This window comes from Purpureocillium takamizusanense, chromosome 4 (genome assembly GCF_022605165.1).
Source record: "Purpureocillium takamizusanense chromosome 4, complete sequence".
Classification (NCBI taxonomy): Eukaryota; Fungi; Ascomycota; class Sordariomycetes; order Hypocreales; family Ophiocordycipitaceae; genus Purpureocillium; species Purpureocillium takamizusanense.
Window position 1 is genome coordinate 933,932 of NC_063071.1, and position 22,297 is coordinate 956,228.

The 22,297-nt window shown below is 59.1% G+C and overlaps 3 protein-coding genes across 3 annotated transcripts; all 3 read left to right on the forward strand.

The window, feature by feature from the left end:
- Nucleotides 1–9,745: 9,745 nt before the first annotated feature.
- On the forward strand, nt 9,746–10,108 carry JDV02_004950 (uncharacterized protein; the record flags this gene model as incomplete). Its single annotated transcript, XM_047986196.1, has 1 exon — nt 9,746–10,108. The coding sequence occupies one exon, from the start codon at nt 9,746–9,748 to the stop codon at nt 10,106–10,108; it is 363 nt and encodes a 120-aa protein (XP_047842176.1).
- Nucleotides 10,109–11,618: 1,510 nt separating this feature from the next.
- Nucleotides 11,619–11,984, forward strand: JDV02_004951 (uncharacterized protein; the record flags this gene model as incomplete). The annotated part of the gene is made up of 1 exon (XM_047986197.1): nt 11,619–11,984. One exon carries the CDS (start codon nt 11,619–11,621, stop codon nt 11,982–11,984), a length of 366 nt encoding a protein of 121 aa, XP_047842177.1.
- A 1,091-nt stretch (nt 11,985–13,075) lies between these two features.
- On the forward strand, nt 13,076–16,899 carry JDV02_004952 (uncharacterized protein). The gene is made up of 2 exons (XM_047986198.1): nt 13,076–14,657; nt 14,707–16,899. Exons 1-2 carry the CDS (start codon nt 13,748–13,750, stop codon nt 16,377–16,379), a joined length of 2,583 nt encoding a protein of 860 aa, XP_047842178.1. The 5' UTR covers nt 13,076–13,747; the 3' UTR covers nt 16,380–16,899.
- The last annotated feature ends 5,398 nt before the right edge of the window (nt 16,900–22,297 follow it).

The window sequence follows — 22,297 nt, forward strand, 5'->3', positions numbered from 1 at the left end:
CGTTCATCTTTGTTCTTTTTGACGACTTTCCCTTCTAATTTGGCCGAGGCCCACCGCACAAGGAGCATAATCCGGTATAGTGCAACACCTACCTCGGTTCCCCTTTTCCATATTTGAATGAATCTTCTTGATCAATGCGCGACGAGTGCGATATCAAATTGCTACATGCCCAGTCCGACTTCAGGCTGCTGAGGGCAGATGCCGGGCACTCCTATGTCCCTGCCATTGTCGCGAACGTCTCCCCTCCGCCGCCGCCGCCGCCCCCCTTGTAGGGAGGGCGACTTGATAGATGGGTGGACACGGGGCAGTGGACTCACTCTCCCAGACTTTTTTTGTTGCTCTCCGCTTTTGGCAATAGAACCTTCGGGGGGCTCTGGCAAGCGACGATGCCGAGCGCCTTTGATTTCTTATATATACTATTTGTTCCAGTAAAGCGTGAGACCTTGTCTCTGGCTCGAGTAATGCTAGATAGGCTCCTCTGCCCGTTGCACGGATACTTCGCTGCCCTTCATCCACGTTCCCAAATTGCGGCTCGGACAATCTACATGTACTACCGCCCTAGCTGCTGTCCCGACGTCACATGAAGCCACCAAAAGACGAATATGCGTTCGATTTTCTCGTAAATTGTGTATATGACTCTACTTGACTTAGCTAGCCAGTCGAGAGTATCCCATGATGGGGAAGGGGAGGAGGGCCAAGTTATGTGCGGCGGCCTCTCAGGGCGGACGATATCATCGCGACTCAACGTCAGTCACCCCCTGACTCCAGGGTAGGTAAGCTCATCATCATGCACAACAAATGCGTCCAGGAGAAGAAACCGCACCACAAGGAAGAAGTAGCTATCCACTGGTTTAACGTTGATGTTAATACCAATAGGTAGGAGAAGTAAAAGAGAAACATCTAGCGGAGACTGCTATCGGTACCGGAGGAGAGCTGGCCACGCGTTTTTTTTGCTTGGAGCTTTTGGAATGAATTCACCTATCCCTTGAGACTCTCTTCTGGGCTAAAAAACCACAGCCCCAACTTCAGAACATCACTCTGTAAATACAACCCGCTGAAGTACATGGTACGTACAAGAACAACGGGGATGATGAGTCAAGGGTCTTCGCTTGGGTTCTAGGCCGTTACGGCACGGTGTTTGTGACTGGAAGGTCCGTCCGGTCGTTATCACACGCACGATGAAGCTGCCGAAGAAGACGCGTCGCGACTCTCCACAGACGCTTTTCTTGCCTGGATGGCTGACCGTGGCCGGCACTTCCCCCCCCTCCCCGGCAGCATCGCTCCATAAACACCACGCATGAATCATCAAGAGACAAGACCCCGGCTGGGACAGAGTCAGTGGTGGGAGCAGCAGCAACAGCATCAGCAACATCAGCAGCATCATCATCTCCAGACACACCCCCCCCCCCGGCCCGTACCGCCCCCTATTCTCCCTCCCTCCCTCCCTCCTCTCCTCTCCCCCTAGCCCGCCAACTTGTCCCACCGTGCTCGACGACACCCAGGCCAGGCCAGGCCAGGCCAGCAAAGACAGACGCAAAAGCCTGGACGAGCAGAAAACATCGCCACCTCCGCACCCGTACGCGCCGTCGTCACCCACTTGTTGATTATAGTACCTGCTAACCAGTAGGCGGCCAGGCAGCAGGCGCGCCCCATCACAAGACACCCGCCCCCTCTCGCCCCCCCCGAACGGCCCTTGCTGCCCGTCGTCCCAGCTAGATGTGGACCCCTTGCTGTCCATAGCCATCATCGTCGTCGGCTTGTGGGACGAGGCCGTTCCGGACCAGCCCAAGGGTCGTGTCCGGCTCCTGCCATGCCCCCCGTCTCCTCAGGCCCCCGTCCCGGTGCGACACGACAGGGTATTTTGTTCTTGGGTGCCGTACTTCGTGGACGGGCATTGGGAAAAGCCATCTGCAGCGCAAGTCACAAACAAGACAACGTGCCTGCCCGCAGGCATACCGGGCCTTTGCCCCTGAGGCGTGCCTGTGAGAGCAGGCTTGGCTTCAGTTCTTGTTACGTCACGGTACACCCGGGGCGCCTCCCCCAGGGTACCGCCGTGAGGGCTGTACAGTCGGTAGGCTGTAAATTTCACGGTGGCGGTCTGGTGCCAGGCTTGAACATGTTTGATCAAGGGGTGCCCACTCAGCTCTCAAAGGACAAGTCGGCGCGAAGCCTGAACTGGGCACGAGGTTGAGGGAAAGATGCCTGCGCCGTGGCGAAGTCATCAGCATCATATTCGACCTAGGGCCATGGCTTTGGTCACGCTGGCGGCGTATAGTGCGCGTGGATCAAACAGCAGCTCGAATGAGACGCGACACGGTAAGCCGCTGAGGGAAGCGGTGCTGCTTCTGGCTTGAATCTATCGACGACGCACTTGTCTCGGGGGTCATCCGCGACACAGAATCCCGGCGCCACGGCCAAGGCATGGCTTCTCAGCCGTCCATGGCGGCTGGGCGGCTCGCATCTCTAGCGGGACTTTATCAGTCAAGTGTTTCGGGGAAAATCTACGATACGATTTCCTGAAACTGTCCTACGCGGCGACAGGCCGATCCGCGCCATCGTCGTAAGCAATCATAGGCCCGGCAACCTTGACCCGCAAGCCGCTTGGCTTGAATCTGGAGAAGTATTTGTGCCAGTCAAGGCAAAGCTCAAGTTGCGGTCTCGCCGCAGCATTTTCATGGACGGGCGCAGACGACACCCGGTTCTGTCCAGGGCCCTGGCAGTGATTTGACACATGAAGTATGCAGCGGCTCCGGGATATGCATAATTTCCAAAGGGCCGTGAAATTCACACCCCCGGGTCTTAAATCACTGAAGGGAGAGAGAGTCTTGACCGTGGGGATCCCGAAGGAAAGAGCTTACCCCTTGATGTTGTTGACAGGCAGGCTTGACGACGCGAGCCAAAGACCGATACCCATCACGAGACATAGATCTCGCCCTGCTAGCCCGCGAGATGGGCTTTTAATGCCGCATGATGCACAATGTAGTGCGAGGGAGCATGGAGACGCTGGTGGCGACGCGATATGATGGGCATTTCCAGAAACGTGCTGCCAGGAATAATCGTGTGGCTCTTCGCTGCGACAAGACTGGGCATGAGCGCACGCCCCTCCTGTACGACACGGATCAGCTTTAGCTGCGCAGTCCCCTTCGCTGCTGCGAAGACTACATAGAAGGGGGCTCTATACCTTCCCCAAGAGGTCTCCCCGGAATCTGCGATGCGACATCGACGCCGTTTCTCCGCCATCAGTACAGCACACATCGCAGTGCCGCCCGCACAAAGAGTCGCCAAGGCGGGACTACATGTCCGACCGCTCCGGCTTTCCTCAGGGCTTCTCAAATGCCGAACAAGGACAAGTTCCTGGGAGAAGCATGCTTTTTGGTGCCTTGTGGCTTATCCGATGTGGCTCCTGAGGACAGGCGGCGTTAGCAGGACGGTGCCATCACGAGAAGGGAAGGAGGTCTGAGATTGAAGTCGGCCGCCAGAAAAAGACGTCATTCTCGGCCCGGTGGGGTTCTTCTTACTTTTCAACCCGCAGACAGATGAAGCATCCGCTGGCAAGGCTCCTAACGAGGCTCAAGCGGTGGCGGCTGACCGGGGCTCATTAGTTCACGCCCGCCTCTCCCACCACGACTGACGGCTCCGGAGGAGGGCAGAGCGCGATTGATTAGACAAAAGGCCAATTGGGGACGAAGTTGACCAGGGACAGGGGCGTGCGACCTTGATATCGAGCTACCGGGGCTCGCTCGCTTTGCTATAGCAAGATCTGGCCAAGCGCTCCAAGAGCTTCACGGCTTCCGGCCTAGAGTGGCGGCGTAAAGGAATGCTGCTCATCGCGACCGATGGTCTAGAGGTCGTCAGCGTCCCTTTGAATTCGGTTAAGAAGGTGTGCTCGGTTCCCGGTAAGCTGCCCCGCCGCTTGCTTCCGTGGTGAAGAGGTCGTGTTCGACGGCCCTTCGATGTCAACCTCACTTGACAAACCATGAAGCAGAGTCAAGAGAAAATTTGGGGTTCGGAGCCAGGGGTGTCTGTCGATGGCTACTCTCGGCCCAAACCTACGATGCAAGCGCTTGGTTCGGGAGGCCTGTGGTGGCGATTGGACAAAGATTGACCCCAAAGACCAGAAGGGTTGGGGCGGTGCTTGAGGAGGGCCGCATCCCAGGATTCTTGGTCAAATGCGAACGCGACGGTCCTGCATGGAACGCGGGCAGATCAGGGAGCTTGCTGTTTCTGGAGTAGTTGCCAACACCGTCCGCGTCGCAGCACCAGCACATATGCCAGGGCCGCCGCCGCCAACCCCTCCCCCCCAAGTTCCTTGGTGCTCACGAGGAGTCGCTGACGACGATACTGCTGTCGGGAAAGATCATCGCGGCGGCATGGGTGGTGCAAAACGGCGCGAGAAAGCAAGCGGGCACCGGGCCTCTGTCCTTCGCTCGTATGATGGGACAAGCATGAGGGTGTCGCCGTCGCCGCCATCGTCTATCAAACCTAGGTCTGAGCATCTCCCGATTCTTCCACCGGGGTGTAAAGTAAGCAACTCTGCGGAAGCAAGGAAGCAATCGCTCGCTCTAGAACAGTGACAGCAGGTTGCGTGTGTGCGAAGTGTGACGGGATCTATCTCTCTGTTTTCGGCGCATCCATGCACCCGATTCTTCGTGCCGCATTGACAGTCAGGAACTTTTGCGGCTGCAGAGCGGGGGGTTGCACCTCAGCGGTTCCCTCGCAAGACCCTGGTCACTCAACTCTGGCCACACAGAACTGTAGGTGCACTCAGAAGTACTTTGTACCTGGCCAGACGTCTCGTCCCGTCATGGCTGAGGATGCCAGCGCACGAAGCAGGAAAGGGGAAGTCTTAATAAAGGTGTCATCGTTGGCAGCATGACTCCTCGCAGACCGGAGCATGGCATGGATGGCATGCCCTGACGCAGCACGGCAGCCCACGGTTCTTGTACCCCATGGGGAATCCCGCTCTTCCCCACGTGTCTGTTGTCGAGTTGCAGTGGACGAAGCTGCGCCAGCCACGCCGAAAGGTTCTTTGCCACGCCGCCCTCTTGTTGCCTTTTGTTAACAGTCTGCGTGGGTGCTTCATCATGCATATTTTGTAGCTCGTTGGGCCATGCACGAGTGCAACACCCCGCAATCGCGAGGCGTGTGGCACAATATATGGCTCAGATGAACCGCCAGCCTGCCGCCAGCCCCTGCATCCAAGGCTTGTGCATGCTGCGAAACTGACCGTCGCCGCGGTGCTCACTGGTCGTTGCGAGGCCAGGGTAGGCTCTGGAGCGATAAGCTGGGCCCGGCCAGTTTGCTGGACGCAACAGTGCCCAACAAACGACTTTGTGCAATCCCCTTTGGCCAAGAATGCTAGTACGTTGCAGGCCAGCAACGACTTAGCTCTGATACTTCTTGAGCTATGCCGTCAAGAACCTGAAGAGGACGAAGCCACATCCTAGAGGATTACGTCTTCGAAACTGGTCGTGGTTAGAGGCGGGGGGCGCTGCAAGGACCCTCGGGTCGATGCGGTCGGTTGCCCCATCTTTGCGGGGAAATGGGTGGGAGCCCACGATGGGAGGCAATCGGTGTGGGAGTCCGGGGAAGCCTGCAGCGACTGTGCAGCATCACACTGCCTGAAGTCTTGTGATGCCAGAGTGGGAGGCCGGGACGGTGCGGTCCTTTTTGTGCCAATGTGTCCCCCGCCCCCCACCAACTCCCGCGATGCTTCTCCACGAATGTTGGCTCCCCCGCCGCCAATTTCCAGTGGTAGACGTCCCCTCCATATACGACGAAAGCAAGTCGTCAACATAATCTCCTGCTTGCTTGCTTGCTTGTCGTTGGCTATAGGAGCAGCTCGAGGGAGCCATCGCCCATCTCGGGCAGCTCCTTCGGCAACGGCGAAGACGTACGAAGTACCCGTCGGGTACTGTGGCCTATCCTTGTATACCATATTGTCTGTCCGGGCCATGGCTGCATGGGCTTTCGGGCTCTGTGAAGCTCACCCAGTGCGCCCGTAGCCAGGGCAAGTGTGTACTGCCCATTCAGCACAGCAACTATCGCACACAGTGGTCCTGCCTTGGTGCAACGTAGTATGTAGCTCCGTCTCTAGCAGAGCAGACCGGCCCCTGAGGCGGAACCTTGCACCGTCCCTGCCATGCTCTTCTTGGGCGCAGGAAGACAGCGCATCTCAAGATGAGCGTCCGACTCTGAGCTCGACGGCGTCGATTGAGCTGTGTTGTCTCGCGACGAGAACGTCCGTGATTTCATGCATGTGGTGTCTTGGCTTCCTCGGCAGTGTCCCAAGTCCCAACCGAGCCGGTCCCTGTTGTTCTGGCCCGTGGGCAGGCGGGGAGTATTTCCGGAGCCCAGGGCCCTACTTCCGCCGTCTGACGTGCCGGCACAAGGCGAAGCATTCCGAGCCTGCTTCCTATGTGGCGTGGCATGCTTGGACAAGACTTCATGCCGCCACAGCGCTCCTCTCTCTAGCCCCATCAAGTCTGTCGCCGCTGACCTACAATCACCTGCTCGCGACGGAGCTATTGGTCTGATGAAGCTCCTCCTCCTGACGACGCCGCCTCATGTCTCCGAGTCTGCACAAGGACTGCCACTTTGGCCGGACAGGTTGAAGGCGTGCCGGAAAATGCGGGGGGGGGCAAGCTTCATCCCGTGTTGCCTTTGCCTGTTCGGTTCGGCGAGGGCTTGGGCACAGGTGGAAGCCGCATGAAGCGCGTTGGTTGAGAATGGCCTGAGCAGAACCATCCATCTGCCGGGAGTCCCTCTCAATGAGTAAGCCCAGGCTCATCCTTGCCCGGCACAAAGGGTCAATAGTCGTTTTGCCGGTTCTGGGACAGTGAATTGCGCGATGCTCCGAAGTTCATGTCCCGTCCAACACCGTTTTGCGCGCGTCCTCGCTGACGCTCACGAGAGGGTGGTATTGGGGCTAGGCCTGGCTGGGACGGGCTTTTTGGTCAGCCTGGAGCTCACGCGGTTCCGCCACACCCAGGGCAAACTTCCACCCAGTGTTCCGCACCTGTTCTAGCGCTCGGTGGCTGCCGAGGCTTGCACGGTCGTCAGGCAGCCCCCTTGACTGAAGACCAGCCACGGTCGGCTGTCTCCAAGCAATGAGAGCGCCACTCGTGAGGGGCCAGAAACATCTGGATAGGGCCCACAGTCATGCCTCTCACGGGCTCACGCAGGGGTCGTCAATGGCTTCTTTCTAGAGCTGGCGGGCGACAACTCCGAGACCCTCCTCGATTTATTACGCGGGTGTGAGACCACACCTGCATCAGATCCATCCTTGAGGCTGACGTTTGACCTGGGCGCATGCGACGGAGTACTTTTGGTGATGGCTGCGGAGCCGCTTCATGGCTCAAGGATCGAACCTAAGTTGAGTTTAAACGAGGCGATCGTCGGAGCTGGTGCGCCTCGAGCATTCCAGATCGCCCCGAATTCGTTGGGTGTAGTGGACCACCAATTTGTTCAGTGCGAGTTTTAACGTGTCAGGCGGGAAGCAGGCAAGCATGGCATCCTGGGAGTGAGGGAGGCGCGCAAGCTTCGGGCCTCTGATCAACACGCCGGGTGCCGGCCCCACTGCCCCTTTGACGAGGGTAAGGTTCCTCCCGTTCGCCTTCTTGTCAATCATCAGAGAGAAAGCCCCGCCACGACTGGCCGATGGCTCAGGGCTTGCGACAGTCGCCGGTTTTGGGCCTTCGGATCGAGACTCGGGCCTTACTTGTCTTCGATCGACATTTGAAACGCCTTGTTTGAATCAATAGTGGCTGATGGCGTTCTGGCGGCGTGTCGAAAGCATTCGTACAGAAGAAAGGTGTACCCGACACCGCTGGCGCCACAGAGCCAAGCAAGGGAGAGACGGGCGGGCCCAGGGGTCGGTCATCATGGAGTTTGCTTGATGAATGCTGGATCGCTCCCAGCTGTGGTTGATCTCCAATTCTCTAGATTCGTTCCAGCGACTTGGCAACAACTGGTCGGGCTGACACCTAGGAGCAAAAGAAAGACGCAGCAGGTCAAGCGTTCCGAACCCGTTACGAAACAGCGATAGATGTGATCGAGCATCAGGACTCGTCCCAAGACTGCTTTCGTTAACTGTATTGATCGAGGCACCAGGCAGGATCAAGGTAAAAAGCCTAGTCTCGGCAAAGGTCCGTTGAGCGACGATTTTGGGCTATCGGGGAAATGAAGAGGACCTACTTTGTACTACATGCGTTACTAAGTACGTACGTACTCCGTAGACCAAACAGGAGTCAAGGGTGCTCCGGTCTCAATGTCTTGGGTCCTGGCCTTCTAGAATAACCGTTCCACGCTTTGTTGGTGAGACACGGACTCGGCGCCCTCGGAAGGCTCAGCCGCACCCTTGGCCGAACATTCTTTGAGTAGAAACCAAGCTGGCGAGTGCCAGGTTCTTTGTGTGAGTCAACATTTGTTTGTCGCTCCGTGCCTCAGATAGACCACGAACGGCAAATGAGTTCGCATCGGGAAGGGGTATCTGCCATTGTTTGAACCAGACCCGGCGTGTTTATGGTGCACGTCGGGCAACAGCTGCAGCGTCGATGGGTCAAGGTGCGCGACAATGCTTGTACCCCGTCATCCCGTTACGCGTACCTCATCCGGGATTTGGCTCGTAATCGCGGTCGAACTAGGCGTCACAGATGGGAACGTCATGAGCCAATGGGTTTGTTGCCAAGGTTCAAGTGAACCAAATTCCTCCGACATCCAAGTAAGGCGACCAAGTCGGAGCTCGGGCATTTTTACCAACCCACTGCCCACTGTAGCAGGCCCTGACAACAAATGAAGTTGGAAGCCCAGATCAGTACCTTGACGCGGGCTCGGGTGCCGTCGAAGAGGGGGCGGGAAGAAGAACCCCTCCACAAGTAATGAGATGACGCTTCTGGCGTGAGGCACAGTGGGGCCAGAGAAATCGCAGACTCGAGGTAGATTAAGCAAGCGCGTCACAAAGGCCTTCTGACCGTAAGAGCAGTCCTTCGTGATCATTGTCGGTTGATAACGCACCCCTCGAGAAGGAAAAGGCAAGTCTCTTCTGCAAGTCGATGCCGCAGAACAATGCGCCATGAGATCGCATGAGAGTACTGTTTGGCAGGAGGTTAGAGCAAGTTGCCCATGACACTACAAGCGGCCAATAACCGCTGCGCCTTCCCCCCGGACGCTGCAGGCCAATGCAGCCAAGGGGTAGCAGCAGAGCAAAAGGTGCAAGGCCGTGAATACTTGAGAATACTCACCGTTTTTCTTTTGAACGGGCGGGGGGGCGCACCAGGCTTGCCGCCAACGTCTTGTAGACGACTCTGTGTGACATGGCAATGGTTGCCGGCGTCGATGAACGAGGCCTGCCTTGGAGCGCGCGTCGACCGGCCGGGTGGCGCATTCCTCATGACGACGATACGAATACAGGCAAGCAAGGCATATGCATGTGCTTAGGAGGCCCCCAAAGATTTGATCCGAGCAGTCGAGGATATCGAGGCAAAGTACCAGGTAGTCGACTCAATGACTGTTGCTCCTCGGTTGAGGCTTTCGGGCTTCAAATGGCTGACTTGGTAGATACTACCTAAAGCGCCTGGGTATCTACTGCTAATGTAGGTAGGAGGTACTTCGTGTGGCACTCAGCAGCACCTTCCGTCACTTCTCGCTGCCAAGGCGAGTGTATATGCCTTACGCACGAGGCAGGGAGGCCGTGCGCCAGATATTAAACGATAGGTAAGGACGTATTGTCTTGTGAGTGCATGACATGAGCGAGGCCAGGCAAGCGCGACCGAGTGACTGCCACGTAACCGTCGCTCACCTGTCCAAGCTGGGCAGGCGGACTGCCTTGTTCGTCCGCGACGCTGCTGGAGGAAGGAAGCCACGGCCAACGCCACAGAACAATGGGCAGCGCGGCGTCCGACATCCCTGGAAGCAGCTTACTTGCCTCATCTCTTGCATTTGCAGGCAGCGCGCATCATCATCGCGTGCAGCGTGCCGCGTACCTTCGGGCGGCGGCGCCGCATCGGCAGCCGTCGCCGCCGCACGTTGTGAGCACCCATCCCCACCAACCGCCTTGGACCATCTTCCCATCTTCGTCTATCCTTCTCCTCCGGCTATCGATGGGTGACCGCCGTGTGGCGTGCGCTTGTTTGAACTCGGCAGGCTGGTCTGGCAATTTATTAGCTGGCAGCCGATCGATGGCATCTAGTATTACCAGCGCTCCCTCAAGCGGGCCGCCACTGGAGGATTGCAGTGCCAGCCAGCCCTGCCAGGAGGTCCGTCTCCCGGCTCGCGTAGCACCAATACAGGGACACTGGGCTCTCACAAAAGTGACGGCTCGCCATGGACGACGGGCTGTGATGCGCAACAGCGCAGGCACCGCGGAACCCTTACGAGTTGACGCAGTGCAACGGCGCAGTGCCAAGGTTCGTGACGAGTTGAGGCGCCGCCGCGGACGGCATCAGAGTGAACAGCTGTGCTCATCGGTCGCCCACATGAGACCAGCAGGCCGCAGTCACGATGCATCTGGCTCACAGCCATTTCGTCGCAGCAAACGCGCTACGGGTCGACGGGTGCCGCAAAAGATAACGCTCTCCCGAGTCTCTCCAATTGCGGCCCCGCGCTACCTTGAGTGCATAGCGAACGATGAAGAGCAGGAACGGACCCGACGACCGAGTTGCAACCTGATATGCCAGCAACCACACCTGCCGACCCGATGCGTTCGAAATCAGCAAGGATGGAGACGACCTGATAGCGCCCGAGTGGGCTCATGGGACGGAGCCGGTCAGTCTCCGCGACAGATATCTTTGGGCCCGGGAGTGCAGGAACCAAGACAGTGCTGCAGATTGTATCCGCACAACGCCTGACCACTGATGGGTTCCTGTCGTTGGCGTTGGCGGCGCAGGACGCCACGGCAAGACCGGGTCATCTGAAAGGCGGCCCCTGTCCGTCACGTCGGAGGCCTGGACGATAACACCGGGGAGCGACTTTTCGACCGCAGCGCTGCTCCCACGCCTCCTAACTGCCTGCTATTGGTACCTACGTACTTGTAGGTCCCCATAGCGCCGCCTTGCCGCAAGGACACGGAGTCTACAGAACAGACGGGACCTCGTGCGCGTTCCTGTATAGGTTCTATTACTCGTGCGGCGACAAGGTCCCGGGTCTCGGAGACGGCGGCCACTTGGACCTTGAAACGCGAGACAATGGCCGTACCGGCTGTCCTGCCGCCTGGGACACGCGGCGACGCAGACTCTCCACTGAGGTTGGCTCGTGATGGCACGACGGACGCCCACGGCCGACGACCCCAGGAGAGCGGTGCGTGGGTAGTGCAGATGGAAATGACGGGGTCGCGACGGCAGATGCACAACCAGTCCTTGGACATTGGTGTCCAAGTCGCCAACCAGAAGTGGATTCCTGTGGTGGGTTTTGCAAAAGGACCTGGAGCAGGCGCTAGGCGCCGAATGGTAGCGTCTGCCGGTGCTGTCTAGCGCGCCGCCGCCCACCCCTCCTCGCCCTCTCTCCCATCTTCACCTCACCATCCCCCAGGCGTCCCGGCCTGAAAAGCCCCGCCAGAGGGCGGCCAGACAGCGCCCTGAATTTAAGCCGGAGACGACGGTTGTCGGAGCCGGGTCTTGTCGATGGGTCGTCGCCTCGTCGTCCATGATGGCTTTACCGCCCCGACCAAGTCCGGGGCTGGTGCCGCCGGGGGCCACGGTCTGGAGCCGGGCCAAGACGAGGTTATTAATTGCTTGCGTGGTTGCAGTCTGGAGCCGACGAGATCAGACGGACGACAGGTCGTCTCCCAGGTCCCCTGCGTATCTTGGTATCGTGGATCAGCCAGCCAGTCAATGAACATGGCAGCCGCCGTCGTCACCGACAGCCTCGCCGGCTTCGTGGGCGGAAGGGAACGTTCCCTGCGCAGGACGCTCCCACATACATACATACGGTGCGCGCGTGACGTGGTGGATGATACACAGGCACACCCATCCGTTCTATCTGACTAACACTGGGATGGCCGGCAGAGAGGACAGGAACAGTGCGTCTGGTGATATCCGGGCGCCAGTTGTGCGGTGCCATGCCTGCCAGGGTTTGGATTGGGGGGGGGGGGGGGACAAAAGGTCGGGAGAAGGCTGGGAGAAGATTGGCAGGGCAGCAGGGCAGGACAGGACACAGCAGGGCAGGGAAGGGCATGGCAGGGCAGGGCAGGGAAGGGCAGGGTGCCTGGACTGGGATGGATCATGGACATACATCTGTCTATCTGCTTGATCAAAGGCCGGGATGCAGCTTGTCGATGGCCACGCCCCCGTTGCCTTGCGGGCCACGCTCCGGACGGCCAGTCGACCCCAACGAGCTCCAACTTTTCATGGCCACACCCCCGCCTCCCTCTGGCCACACCGTTGGCATCTTCTCCAAAGAATCGACCAGGGACGGGACTCCACAAAGGCCCGTCCGTCTCGTCTCTTCTTCAGTCTCCCACATGCCACCACACTCGCTGGCTGAGCTGAGCCTCAGGGCTGTAGGTTCGGTACGTACTCGCCGAGGTGAGAGCGTTTGTTCCCTTGTTCCTGGGTACCTGAGGCACCTTGCCTTCCCATGACGAGGCGCCTCGGCCTCCGCATTCGCCTCCTTTCCCCCTCGGGGCAACAAACAGAGGCGGCGGAACCGGCGCTGCGAGCGAAACGCGTCCCAACAAGGCCGAGCGGCGGCGTTATGCCCAGCTGGCTGGATGGCCATCTAACGCACCGCCACCACTCGCTCCCAAGGAACCCGACATTTTGCACGACGAGGATTCGCTGCCACGGGCACGCCCCTCACGGAGCAGGGGTCTCTACAATGAACGGCGCCATTTGGACGCACCCTCCATGCGACGGCCTCCCCGCCGATCTCCTCTCCATTGCTCACGCTCGCCCGCTCGGTTGGCTCCATGGCTCCTTTGCGACCGCTGGTCTGGCAGCAACAGCAACAACCACACACCCCTCCCCCCTTCCCTCCCCTTCTCCGCTCGCCCACATTTTCTCCAGAATCCAGATGATAACCCACTTGCTCGTCCGCCCCCCTCGTGCGCGGTACTCGCAGGGTACCCGTCCCTCGAAATCGACGACTCGAGCCATGCCACACCACCGGGATACGCCATCGGGACTCCTCGCTCTACCGCCGTGCCTTGAACTCCGTACCTCCAGTTCCTCCGCAATCACAAACCAGAGGCGTGCCTGGGTACCAAGTCAGTTACTCGTCACCCTTGTGCACACACACAGGTACTTGGTGGACTTGACACAGAAAAAAAAAGTCAAGACACACCCCCCTCCTCGCCCCTCCCCCCGGTCAAGGTGCGAGCGGCCTTACTGCGACTCCGCTGTTCTCTTCTCGTCCACACTCCCGTCCCTATCGGCGTCTTCCAACTGCACTCGTCCCCATATACATAACCGTCCCCGTGCCCTTCCTGTTGCTGGCAATGAGACTTGCTGAAGACGACCCGTCTTGTCTCTCGCTCGCACATACACACGACACTGTCCCCGATCCTCCCATCACACATCTCTCCTTCACCCCATTGCTGGTCAAGCATCAACCTTCACCACCTCGGTCATACACTTCAGCCGCTATATCGATTACGAACCTGGGACTCGGGGCAGACTTGCCGACTTCTTCACGACGCTGGCCTTCGCCCTGACCTCTCACGAACCCGGCTTGCCTGCCGTTTCCTACCTTGAAAGCCATTCGATAGCCGCGCCCCGATCCGGGACCCGGACCCCACGACTGTTGTGTGGAAATGACTGCTCCCCTCTCGCACCAGACCGTCACTGTCAAGGACGCCGCCGCTGTTCGCAAGCGCAGAAGACGTGCTCCTGCCGGGGGTGCTTCCGATGATTGCTTCACATGCTCCAAGCGAAACGTCAAATGCGACCGCCGGCGGCCGTACTGCTCCCAATGCCTCGAGATTGGCAACGAATGCTCGGGTTATAAGACCCAGCTGACCTGGGGCGTCGGAGTTGCCAGCCGGGGCAAACTGCGTGGCCTGTCCCTGCCCATCGCAAAGGCGCCTCCAGTCACCCGTGAGCCCAAGAAATCGCCCGTCAGCCGATCACGGTCCAACTCAACGGCTCCCATTGTGTCTGCACACTGGGGTGAACATGAAGACCAGCGGAGGTCACACCGTGGTCCCATGGACATTCCGCCTCTCTCCCACATGTCCGGATCAAGTCCAGCGACTCCTTATCCTGGATCCGGCTACGAGTACCTCTCCATGTCTCACCCAGAGACCGTCGTGCCGCATGGCAGTTGGGGCAGCGTCCATTATGCTTCCAACATGGTCCACTCTCCCGACGCGACGCCCAAGTACTCTAAGTTCCCCTTGCCTCTCATCACCGACGGGCTCTCGTCGGTCGATTCGGTCAGCGATGTCGACTACCTCTCGCCTCTCAGCCAGTCCTACTCCCGCGAAGAGATGCCGTTTGGCAGCAATCACTCCGTCATCTACGATGGGTACCCCGCCAACCAGCAAAACTCACCCGTGCCGCAAAGCCCGCCCTCAGCGCTCGTTCTTGACCACAGCAGGGCGCCCACGTCATGTCCGGGCCTCGTCTACGCCCCTTCCGAACCAAGCTCCAGTCTCCCCTCCCATCTGGATCACTTCGACGCACACCTGGGCCACAAGCTGATGCGGGAGTGTGACCCCCTCAGTGAGCATCATATGGCGCCCTGTCCAGCCTTCCCGTTCTAATGAGGCAGCAGGTGTCCCTCCAGTCGACGCGTTTGCCACAAGCCCCAATCCTGCTGGCACAATGTGGACGTCATCTCACAGTCGGGACGAGGACCTGCACTCCCCCCAATCGGAGCCCGCACAGGCTCGATGGCCCGGCCTGCGAGGAGGAAATACCCTGCGAGTGAGCCCCGACCTGGTGGCGCGCATGCCTTTCTTTATGGACTATTACAAGAACACCATGGCTCCGTCCATGGTGTACATTGATGGCCCGCACAACCCTTTCCGTGATCACATCTTGCGGCTTGCCGCCAACAGCCAAAGCTTGCAACACGCCATTTGCGCATTGTCAGCATGCAATCTGCGCATGAAGCGGAAGCTGAGCTTGGGCCATGACACGCACGAGCTTTGGGAGAGGCTCATGGTCGAGAAGCACGCCATAGACAGCTTGGGCGATGCCCAGCCAGAGGAGCCAGCACTCGCGGAAGAGTTTCAACATCGCAACCTGGCCGTCCATCTCCTCAATGAGCAGCTCAACGATCCCGTCAAGTCGGCTTACGACTCGGTCCTCGCCACTATTTTACTCTTGTGTCACTATCGCATGGTTGAATCGGGGGTTGCCAGGTTCCACACGCAATTCGCAGGTGTCAAGAAGATCCTGGCCATGAGGTCGGAGCGCTTCGGCCCCTGCCGCGACTCCGCCTGGATGGAGGCTCTATTCACCTACTTTGACGCCATATCGGCCAGCATCAACGACCGAGAAGCGCAACTGACGCCAGGGTTAGACGACGAATATGCTGCAGACCAGTTTCTGCCCCTTGGTGCCGAGAACCTGGTTGGCTGCGAGAGGGAGCTTTTCAAGACCATCAGCAAGCTCGGACGCCTGAATTTGCTATCGCAGCATCGACCCGTCCAGAACATGGCGGCGACCCCTCGGCGCAGCTCAGAAGCGTCACAGCAGCCACTCAGCATGACATCTCCCATGAGTCAATCTTACAGGGATGGCATGACCAGGGCTCACGGCCAGCAGCCTGGCGACCTTTTCCAGATGCCGACCCATCGGTTTGACGGCAACGGATTCGGCACGACTCTGGATGACGATGAGATTCTCGCTTCAGCCATGTGCACGTCGTCGGCATTCGACGATCGCCGGTCCCTGTTTTGGCGCGAATGGAAGGACACGCGATATGCCCTGCAGAACTGGCAGTTCGACGCCGTAGCCGTCGCTGCGACGTTGCCAGGGTCTCCCAGCCCTGCCCAAATCCGCGACCTGGAGTCCCTGTCGGAAGCTTTCCGCTACGCAGCTCTGCTTTACACGGAACGACTGGCGGGTCCAAGCACGCCATCGAGCCACACCAATTTTCAGAACTTCGTCAGCCAAGTCGTCTACTATGCAACAAGCTTGGACGCTGGGAGCACCGCAGAAAAATTTCTGCTCTGGCCGCTATTCGTGGCTGGCTCCGAGTGCGTCAACGAGCTTCAGCAGAATATCGTGCGGACCAAGTGTCGCGAAATTATGAGCCGTTCGGGCTACATGAACAACCTGTCGGCACTCGACATCCTGGAGAAGCTCTGGGCAGGCGAGTTCAAGAACGGAGCAGATCTCCGAAACAGGGCAAAGATGGCCGGCTGCAGGGGCCCCTTCAATTGGGCAAAGTGCTTCGGAGGGCCCGGAGTCGAGGCAGAGTGGATCATGTTCTGATCCATGGGTGCAGATGCACGCGGGGAATTTGGAGCCGGGTCATATGAGATGGGAAGAAACAGTTTACTACCCCCAACCAAAATCTAGGCGCCTGGGAAGACGGGAACGTGGTGATTGCTTATGCATTACATGGAGCCATTATGGGCAACTGGGATCATGGATCTGAGTCATTACCGCCAGGTCATCAGTATTCGGAGCGGTGTTCGGGAAGGAGTTCATTGTTATAGCCGACTTTTCGGTCTGGTCGTGTGTGTTTGCCCAAGGCGGCAGGGGTGGGGCGAGAGGACACGGCCATGGGACACGGACGTCGCTGCCTTCTTTCCTTGTTGTACAATGACGGCAGCATTGCTTCGTGGCGGAAAACGGCGAAAGCAGGAGAAAGTCTGTATTATCTTGGTCGCTGATGGGATGGAGACTTATCTGTCGGAGTCTTACTTACAGGGGAATGATTCAAGCCCCATTCTCGAGTACCTACTTTACGAAGACAATGATGTACACACACACACACACACACACACACACACACACCACATATATACACATACATGGCGCGAAGTGTTTAAAAGACAAGGTCCTCCTGATGTCCCATTCGCGGCGAGTTCATAAGCTCTGCGCGAGCAAGTTACGCACATGTCTTGTCTTTGGAGAGTATGAGATAAGTCTTTACGACCCTCATGTGCAAAGTCACCTGGCCCGAAACCTCGCACAGGTCCAGCTAGCACCTTGCCTTATCTTAGTACTGCGCCCTTGGGTACCGTATCGTATCGTACTTAGTAGCTCAGATATAGAAGAACAGAATCAATACTAAGGCTGCTGCGGCCTGCCCGAGGCGGTGACGTCTCTTGCAAGAGAGAACAAATACAACAAGGGGCTTTGACGACGACGTATATCGGGGGAGAGGGGGGGGTGCTTATTGTCACCTCATAGCCCCGCCGTGTCACGAGCTGGGCTGACGAGCTATAGCACCTTACCAGGTAGTACCTTCCGTAGGGCTGCTCCTCTGCTGGGGATCCTGGCGGTACAGTACAGTGCCTAACTACTACCTTGCCTTATTAGATACAATTCATGCTCAATGTCCCGACGGGGCGGGGCGGACAAGGACTGGGGGCTGGGGCCGCTTTGATGTCTGTCCATCCACCACCCCCGCCATTTCCCGAAGCGAGATGGGACGAACGTACATACTTCGTACCTACAGAAGAAGCAAAAGAGGAAGACCGAAGAGGAAAATACCAGAGAGTAAAAAGAAAGGAAAAAGGAAAGAAGAGAAAAGTGTTAGCCCCGTGTCCATGCCCTTCGCAAGCACTTACTAACTCGGATTGCTCGTTGTAGATAGACTTTGGCCTGAGACATCACCGTCGGCTGACGGCGGGGGAGGGAGGAGGGGCCGCGGGCGCGGGCGCGGGCGGATACTACGACAACCTACCTACCTAATGGCCAAATGCGAACAGACGGGACAACTGTGAGGAGTACCTGGGTACGGATCTGGCGCGTGCGGCTCGCTTACTGTCTACGGCCCAAGATGGAGATTGCCCAAAGTCGCTGTCTGTAGTACCTTATGTAGAGTATGTATTACCATGACGCATATCCGGGGGCTCCTCTGGTCCCCTTCTCTCTCTCTCTCTCTCCCACTCACTCCCTCTGACGTGCAGGTCGTTACATCCAAGAGACTGCTTCGTCGGTCGAGAGTTCCGCATTCGGGGCGCCGGGGGGGGGGGGGGCATGTGCACATGTATATCCCCCAGCCCGCCACGAACACCCCTCCCCTTCATCTGGCGGCGGCGTCCGACAATAGTTCCAGAAGGCGGATTCGCGAAATGCTCTTCCTAGGCCGCGCCATGTGCGAGGCTTGTGCAAGGCGGAAAGCGGGGGGGGATTATCCCACAACTAGTCGCAGCACGTCGTACATTGAATACGGACTATCACTATGGCGTAGGTATATCGAGGGGTATAGTATAGTATTCGTTGAGTGTAAGCGCTGGACGGGGGAATGATAAACAGGGGCAGGGGGGGGGGGGGGGACAGGCGCACGCCAGAGCGGAGAAATAGCCCAAAGCCGCAGTGAGATGCGGCCTCTTGTGCATGGCCCAGCCCTGATGGTGGCGCAGTCGGTCCAGCATCTGCTAGCAGTAGGAGTATGTAGTGACAATACCTTATCGCCATGTCAGAGGCAAGCGAACAATTTAAGGATGCGATCGGTGACGGGAAGGCGGAGGGCGCATGCGACTCGCCCAAGACAGGTCGGCCCGCTGACTTGCAGTGGGCGACCCAAGATCTGCTTGTAAGTGGTAGGTAGTACTTAGTAATGGCTGCCTGTCCGTCTATACTTCGCATGCATGGCCGCAAAGCATTGGGTGAGTCAAGCAGCAGCTGGCCAAGGCGCTGTTGACCTGCGTTTCATTGCGTGCGAAAGCCCGAGGGGGAGGAGCAGGGGTTTGAGTGAGAGTTGGGCGAGAGAACGACACCTTGGGTCAGCAGACTGGAGAGAGCCGCTTCGCCGACCACGACAAAGGAGTAAGTGGGCAGGGATTGGGTTGAGGATGGAGGGCAGTCCTGCCGAGGCACTGGCCAGCTGGCCAGCGGGCTGGACCGGCCTGCGTCGCGCGTTTGCCCACCCGCACGGCACGCGCAGCCACGAACCGGTCCATCCATCCTTCAACCACTGCGTACGTGAACTGCTCACAAAGACGGGGGGAGGGGAGCCAAGACATGATCGGCGGCCGAGCTGGACGGGTCTCCTTCTTGATTCTGCGCTGCGGTGGGTGCTGATTGGACAAACGGGCGCCTACTGCTGCGGCCGGCTGCGGGGTGTGGCGCTGGGCAGATCAGCGGCGAGCGTGGCGGCGGGGTGTTCGACACGAGAGGGGGGCCCTGGGCTGGGCTGGGGGTCCCTGGGCGGCGGCCACTGACAGAGCCCGTCCAGCTGGGGCAGCCCGCACCGCAGCGGATGGCGGCGCCTGGTGGTCCTTGGCTTACAGGCCACTTCCGTCCCTCTCCAGGCCCTCTGTCCATCCACCCATGTGATCAGGCGCCCGTGCCACACCATCGCTCCATGGCGCCGCGCCGCTCCCTTCGACGGCTGCGAGATGTGCATCGGATTGGACGGTCAAAGGCTTCTGGAAAAGAGCGCGCAGAAGCCAGGTACCTGGGGGCGCATGCACCCTGGCTCGTGGCAGCGGCGGCGGCGGTGCCTCAAGTTGATGACAAGATGCGGACGGGTGCCAGCGTGAGCCACGAGCCAAGGCCGGCCTTTGAGGCGAAACCCGGGGTTGATGCCGTCGTTGGCAGAGCAGTGGCATCAAGTCCGATGAGCCACGCGCACGGGATAGTAATCGGCCCTCGCGCGCCTTCAAATTCTGCGTCGGCGTCTGGCGGTCCCTGACGATGACAACAGCGGCTGAGGCTGTGGGGTGGTGGTGGGCGGGGGGGGAGGGTCTTGACCGACAATGAGATAGGGTAGTGTTGCGATTGCGAAATCTGAGGTTGCATTTCTGTGGTACTTGGGGGATACTTGAGTCCCTTGCTCAATACCTTGTGGCTCGACGTCTACCACCTACTAACATACGCAAGGGTACCCACCTATGGACACGGCACTGCGCGCAGACCGACCTGAATGCACCGCATAACCGCAGCAGCACCCCCTCCCCATGCCGACGGGACTGCGTGGGCTGAACGAACGGGTACTTACAGTCATCTAATCTAGCCTTGCAACGAAGAAAGTCTGTTGCCGACTGCGAAAATCGGATGCAATGTGACAACATGACGGGCTTGCCGGGATTGCCAGGGAACGACCGCAACGTCATGGCCGCTTGGCCATGGCATGGCAAGTCTGGGCGCGAAGAGACGACCGCGACGCATCGCAGCGCGTGCTGGTCAAAGAGGAGCACGAAAAGACGGCGGCGGCTGCGAGGGGCATTGGCGCGCCGTTGGCAAACCCAAAGATTCGCGACAGTTGGTGCGCTTTTTGGCCTTCACCTCCCCCGCGCGCCTCACCGGTCAGTCGTTGTCTGTCAGCCGTCGAGGATGCGTGGCGGGATGAGCTGTCGACGGCGAGAACGGTGGTGGTCGGCCACGGCGTGGTGGAGAGGCCGGATCCTGAGGCGATGGAAGCTTGGTGGAGGTTGGCATTGGCGCTTGGGGGCAACTAACCCGCCTAGTAAACCGCTGCACCGGGCACTGAGGGAGGTGACGGGCAGGAACAACCGGTGGAAGGTTTTCGGCCTGTAGTATTGGCCGCCGAAGAGTGGAGGGCTAGGTCCAGTAAGTCCCTTCCAGTGCAGGCTTCCCTTCCTTACCTAGGTAGGTCGGTCTGACAGTGCGGCCTGGCTGCTTTGGCACTTGCAAGCCGCTGCGGCTCTTTCCCAACGACAAATCTCAATGCCCTCGTTTACTACTACTCCGTACGCACGGCAACTTGCTCCATGCTCGCCGCGGCTCACGAGCTCCCCTCACCTCCCGCCTTGAGTCCACGCTCCCAGTCAACCCTCTCCGCCCACCAACCGATCCACCCCCTCCAAACCGGGGCCCGAGCGGTTCGGCTCTTTCCAGCGAGCCTGCTTCCTCCCCCCTTCCCCTCTCCCAACGCCAGTCGTCCCTTCGTCATTTCAGGAGCAGCCATGCTATATTCAGTGGTCCGCTCGTACGTCCCGAGACACGCCGCGGCTTTCTGCTGGCCCGACCCGGGAGAAGCCCCGATGGAGGCTTAAGCCATGGCCATGGCTACGGTCACGCCCGTAGGTTCCGCTGGCGGCCCCCCCCCAGACGCTCTCGCTCACGGCTCGCCCAGGGGGGTGGAGGGTTTCTAGCGACCTGGCTGGCCTCGCTCGCTCCACCAAACTAACTACCAGCCCTAGTCGCGAATGATTCACCTCCGGCTCGCCGCCGTCGACTCCTTCCTGCGCCAAACGATCCGCCACCACGACGCGTCGGTCGACATTTGCACCGCGAGCGAGACAAGCACCATTAGGATGGGATGCTGTCTGTGATGCGCAGGGCGGCTTCGGACTGCTCTCCTGCCAGGGCCAGGCGCGACTGGACCCTGCAACATGATCGACGCTGGGATTTATGCCCTCAGCACACTGCCCAGCGTGACAAGGCCAGACAGACAGACGTTGGGAACGACTGACCGGTGCCTCAAGACCCCCGGCGTCCTCCCGCCCCCCAATCCATCCGAGAACACGGCCCTTTTCCCTGTCCATCGTGACTTGTCGCTCGTTGGGGTCGAACCGTACGACCTCAGAGAGCGCTCCAGCAGGCTCGTGTGCGACTGCCCGCCTACGCCCTTGTTCATTCGCCCGTGGGTTCTGGATGGGGTCACACACACGTGGAGGAGTCGGCATGTCTCTCACCCAGGCGACGTCTGTGCGTTCGTTGTCGCTTTGCCCGCCTTGCCGATAACACGCCCCCTTGCTTCCCCGCTTCAGCGAGGCTCATCCCCACAACGGACGGGGCAGCCGACACCCAGCACTGCATTCACTCCCCTCGAGCCTGGCTGCAGACGCCTGTCCATCGAGAGTTTGCACGGGTGTTTGTTTCTGCACACAGTGCCTTCGCCTCAGCAGCCGCGTGAAGACATCTACGGGAGCGGCCGTGGAGTTGGAGCCATGACCATTGGGCCGGCACGCGGCGCTTCTGCCATCTACTGTAACGTGCAGCGTTCAAACACGTCGGCTTCCTGGCCCAGTCGTTCCTGCAGGCCCGACCTTGACAACTCTTTGCGTCAAACGACGCCTCGTGCCGACAGTCGGCGATTGGATATGTGATCGCGACAGACATCGGTTCAGCAGGGCGTGTCTCGCCTTGTTCACAGGCCTCGCTCCTGTACTAGCCACTCCCGACAAAGCTCTGTCTCTTCTTGTGGCTTTTTTTAGGGTTCCCTTTGTGTGTCTCATCACACTCACCAACTCCAGAGTACGCAGGCA

What these genes read in the sequence shown, in the direction of transcription:
- JDV02_004952 (XM_047986198.1), top strand. Translation starts at nt 13,748, where the DNA reads ATGACTGCTCCCCTCTCGCACCAGACCGTCACTGTCAAGGACGCCGCC. An exon ending in GCGGGAGTGTGACCCCCTCA is followed by an intron (nt 14,658 to 14,706) that starts GTGAGCATCATA and finishes CTAATGAGGCAG; the next exon opens with CAGGTGTCCCTCCAGTCGAC.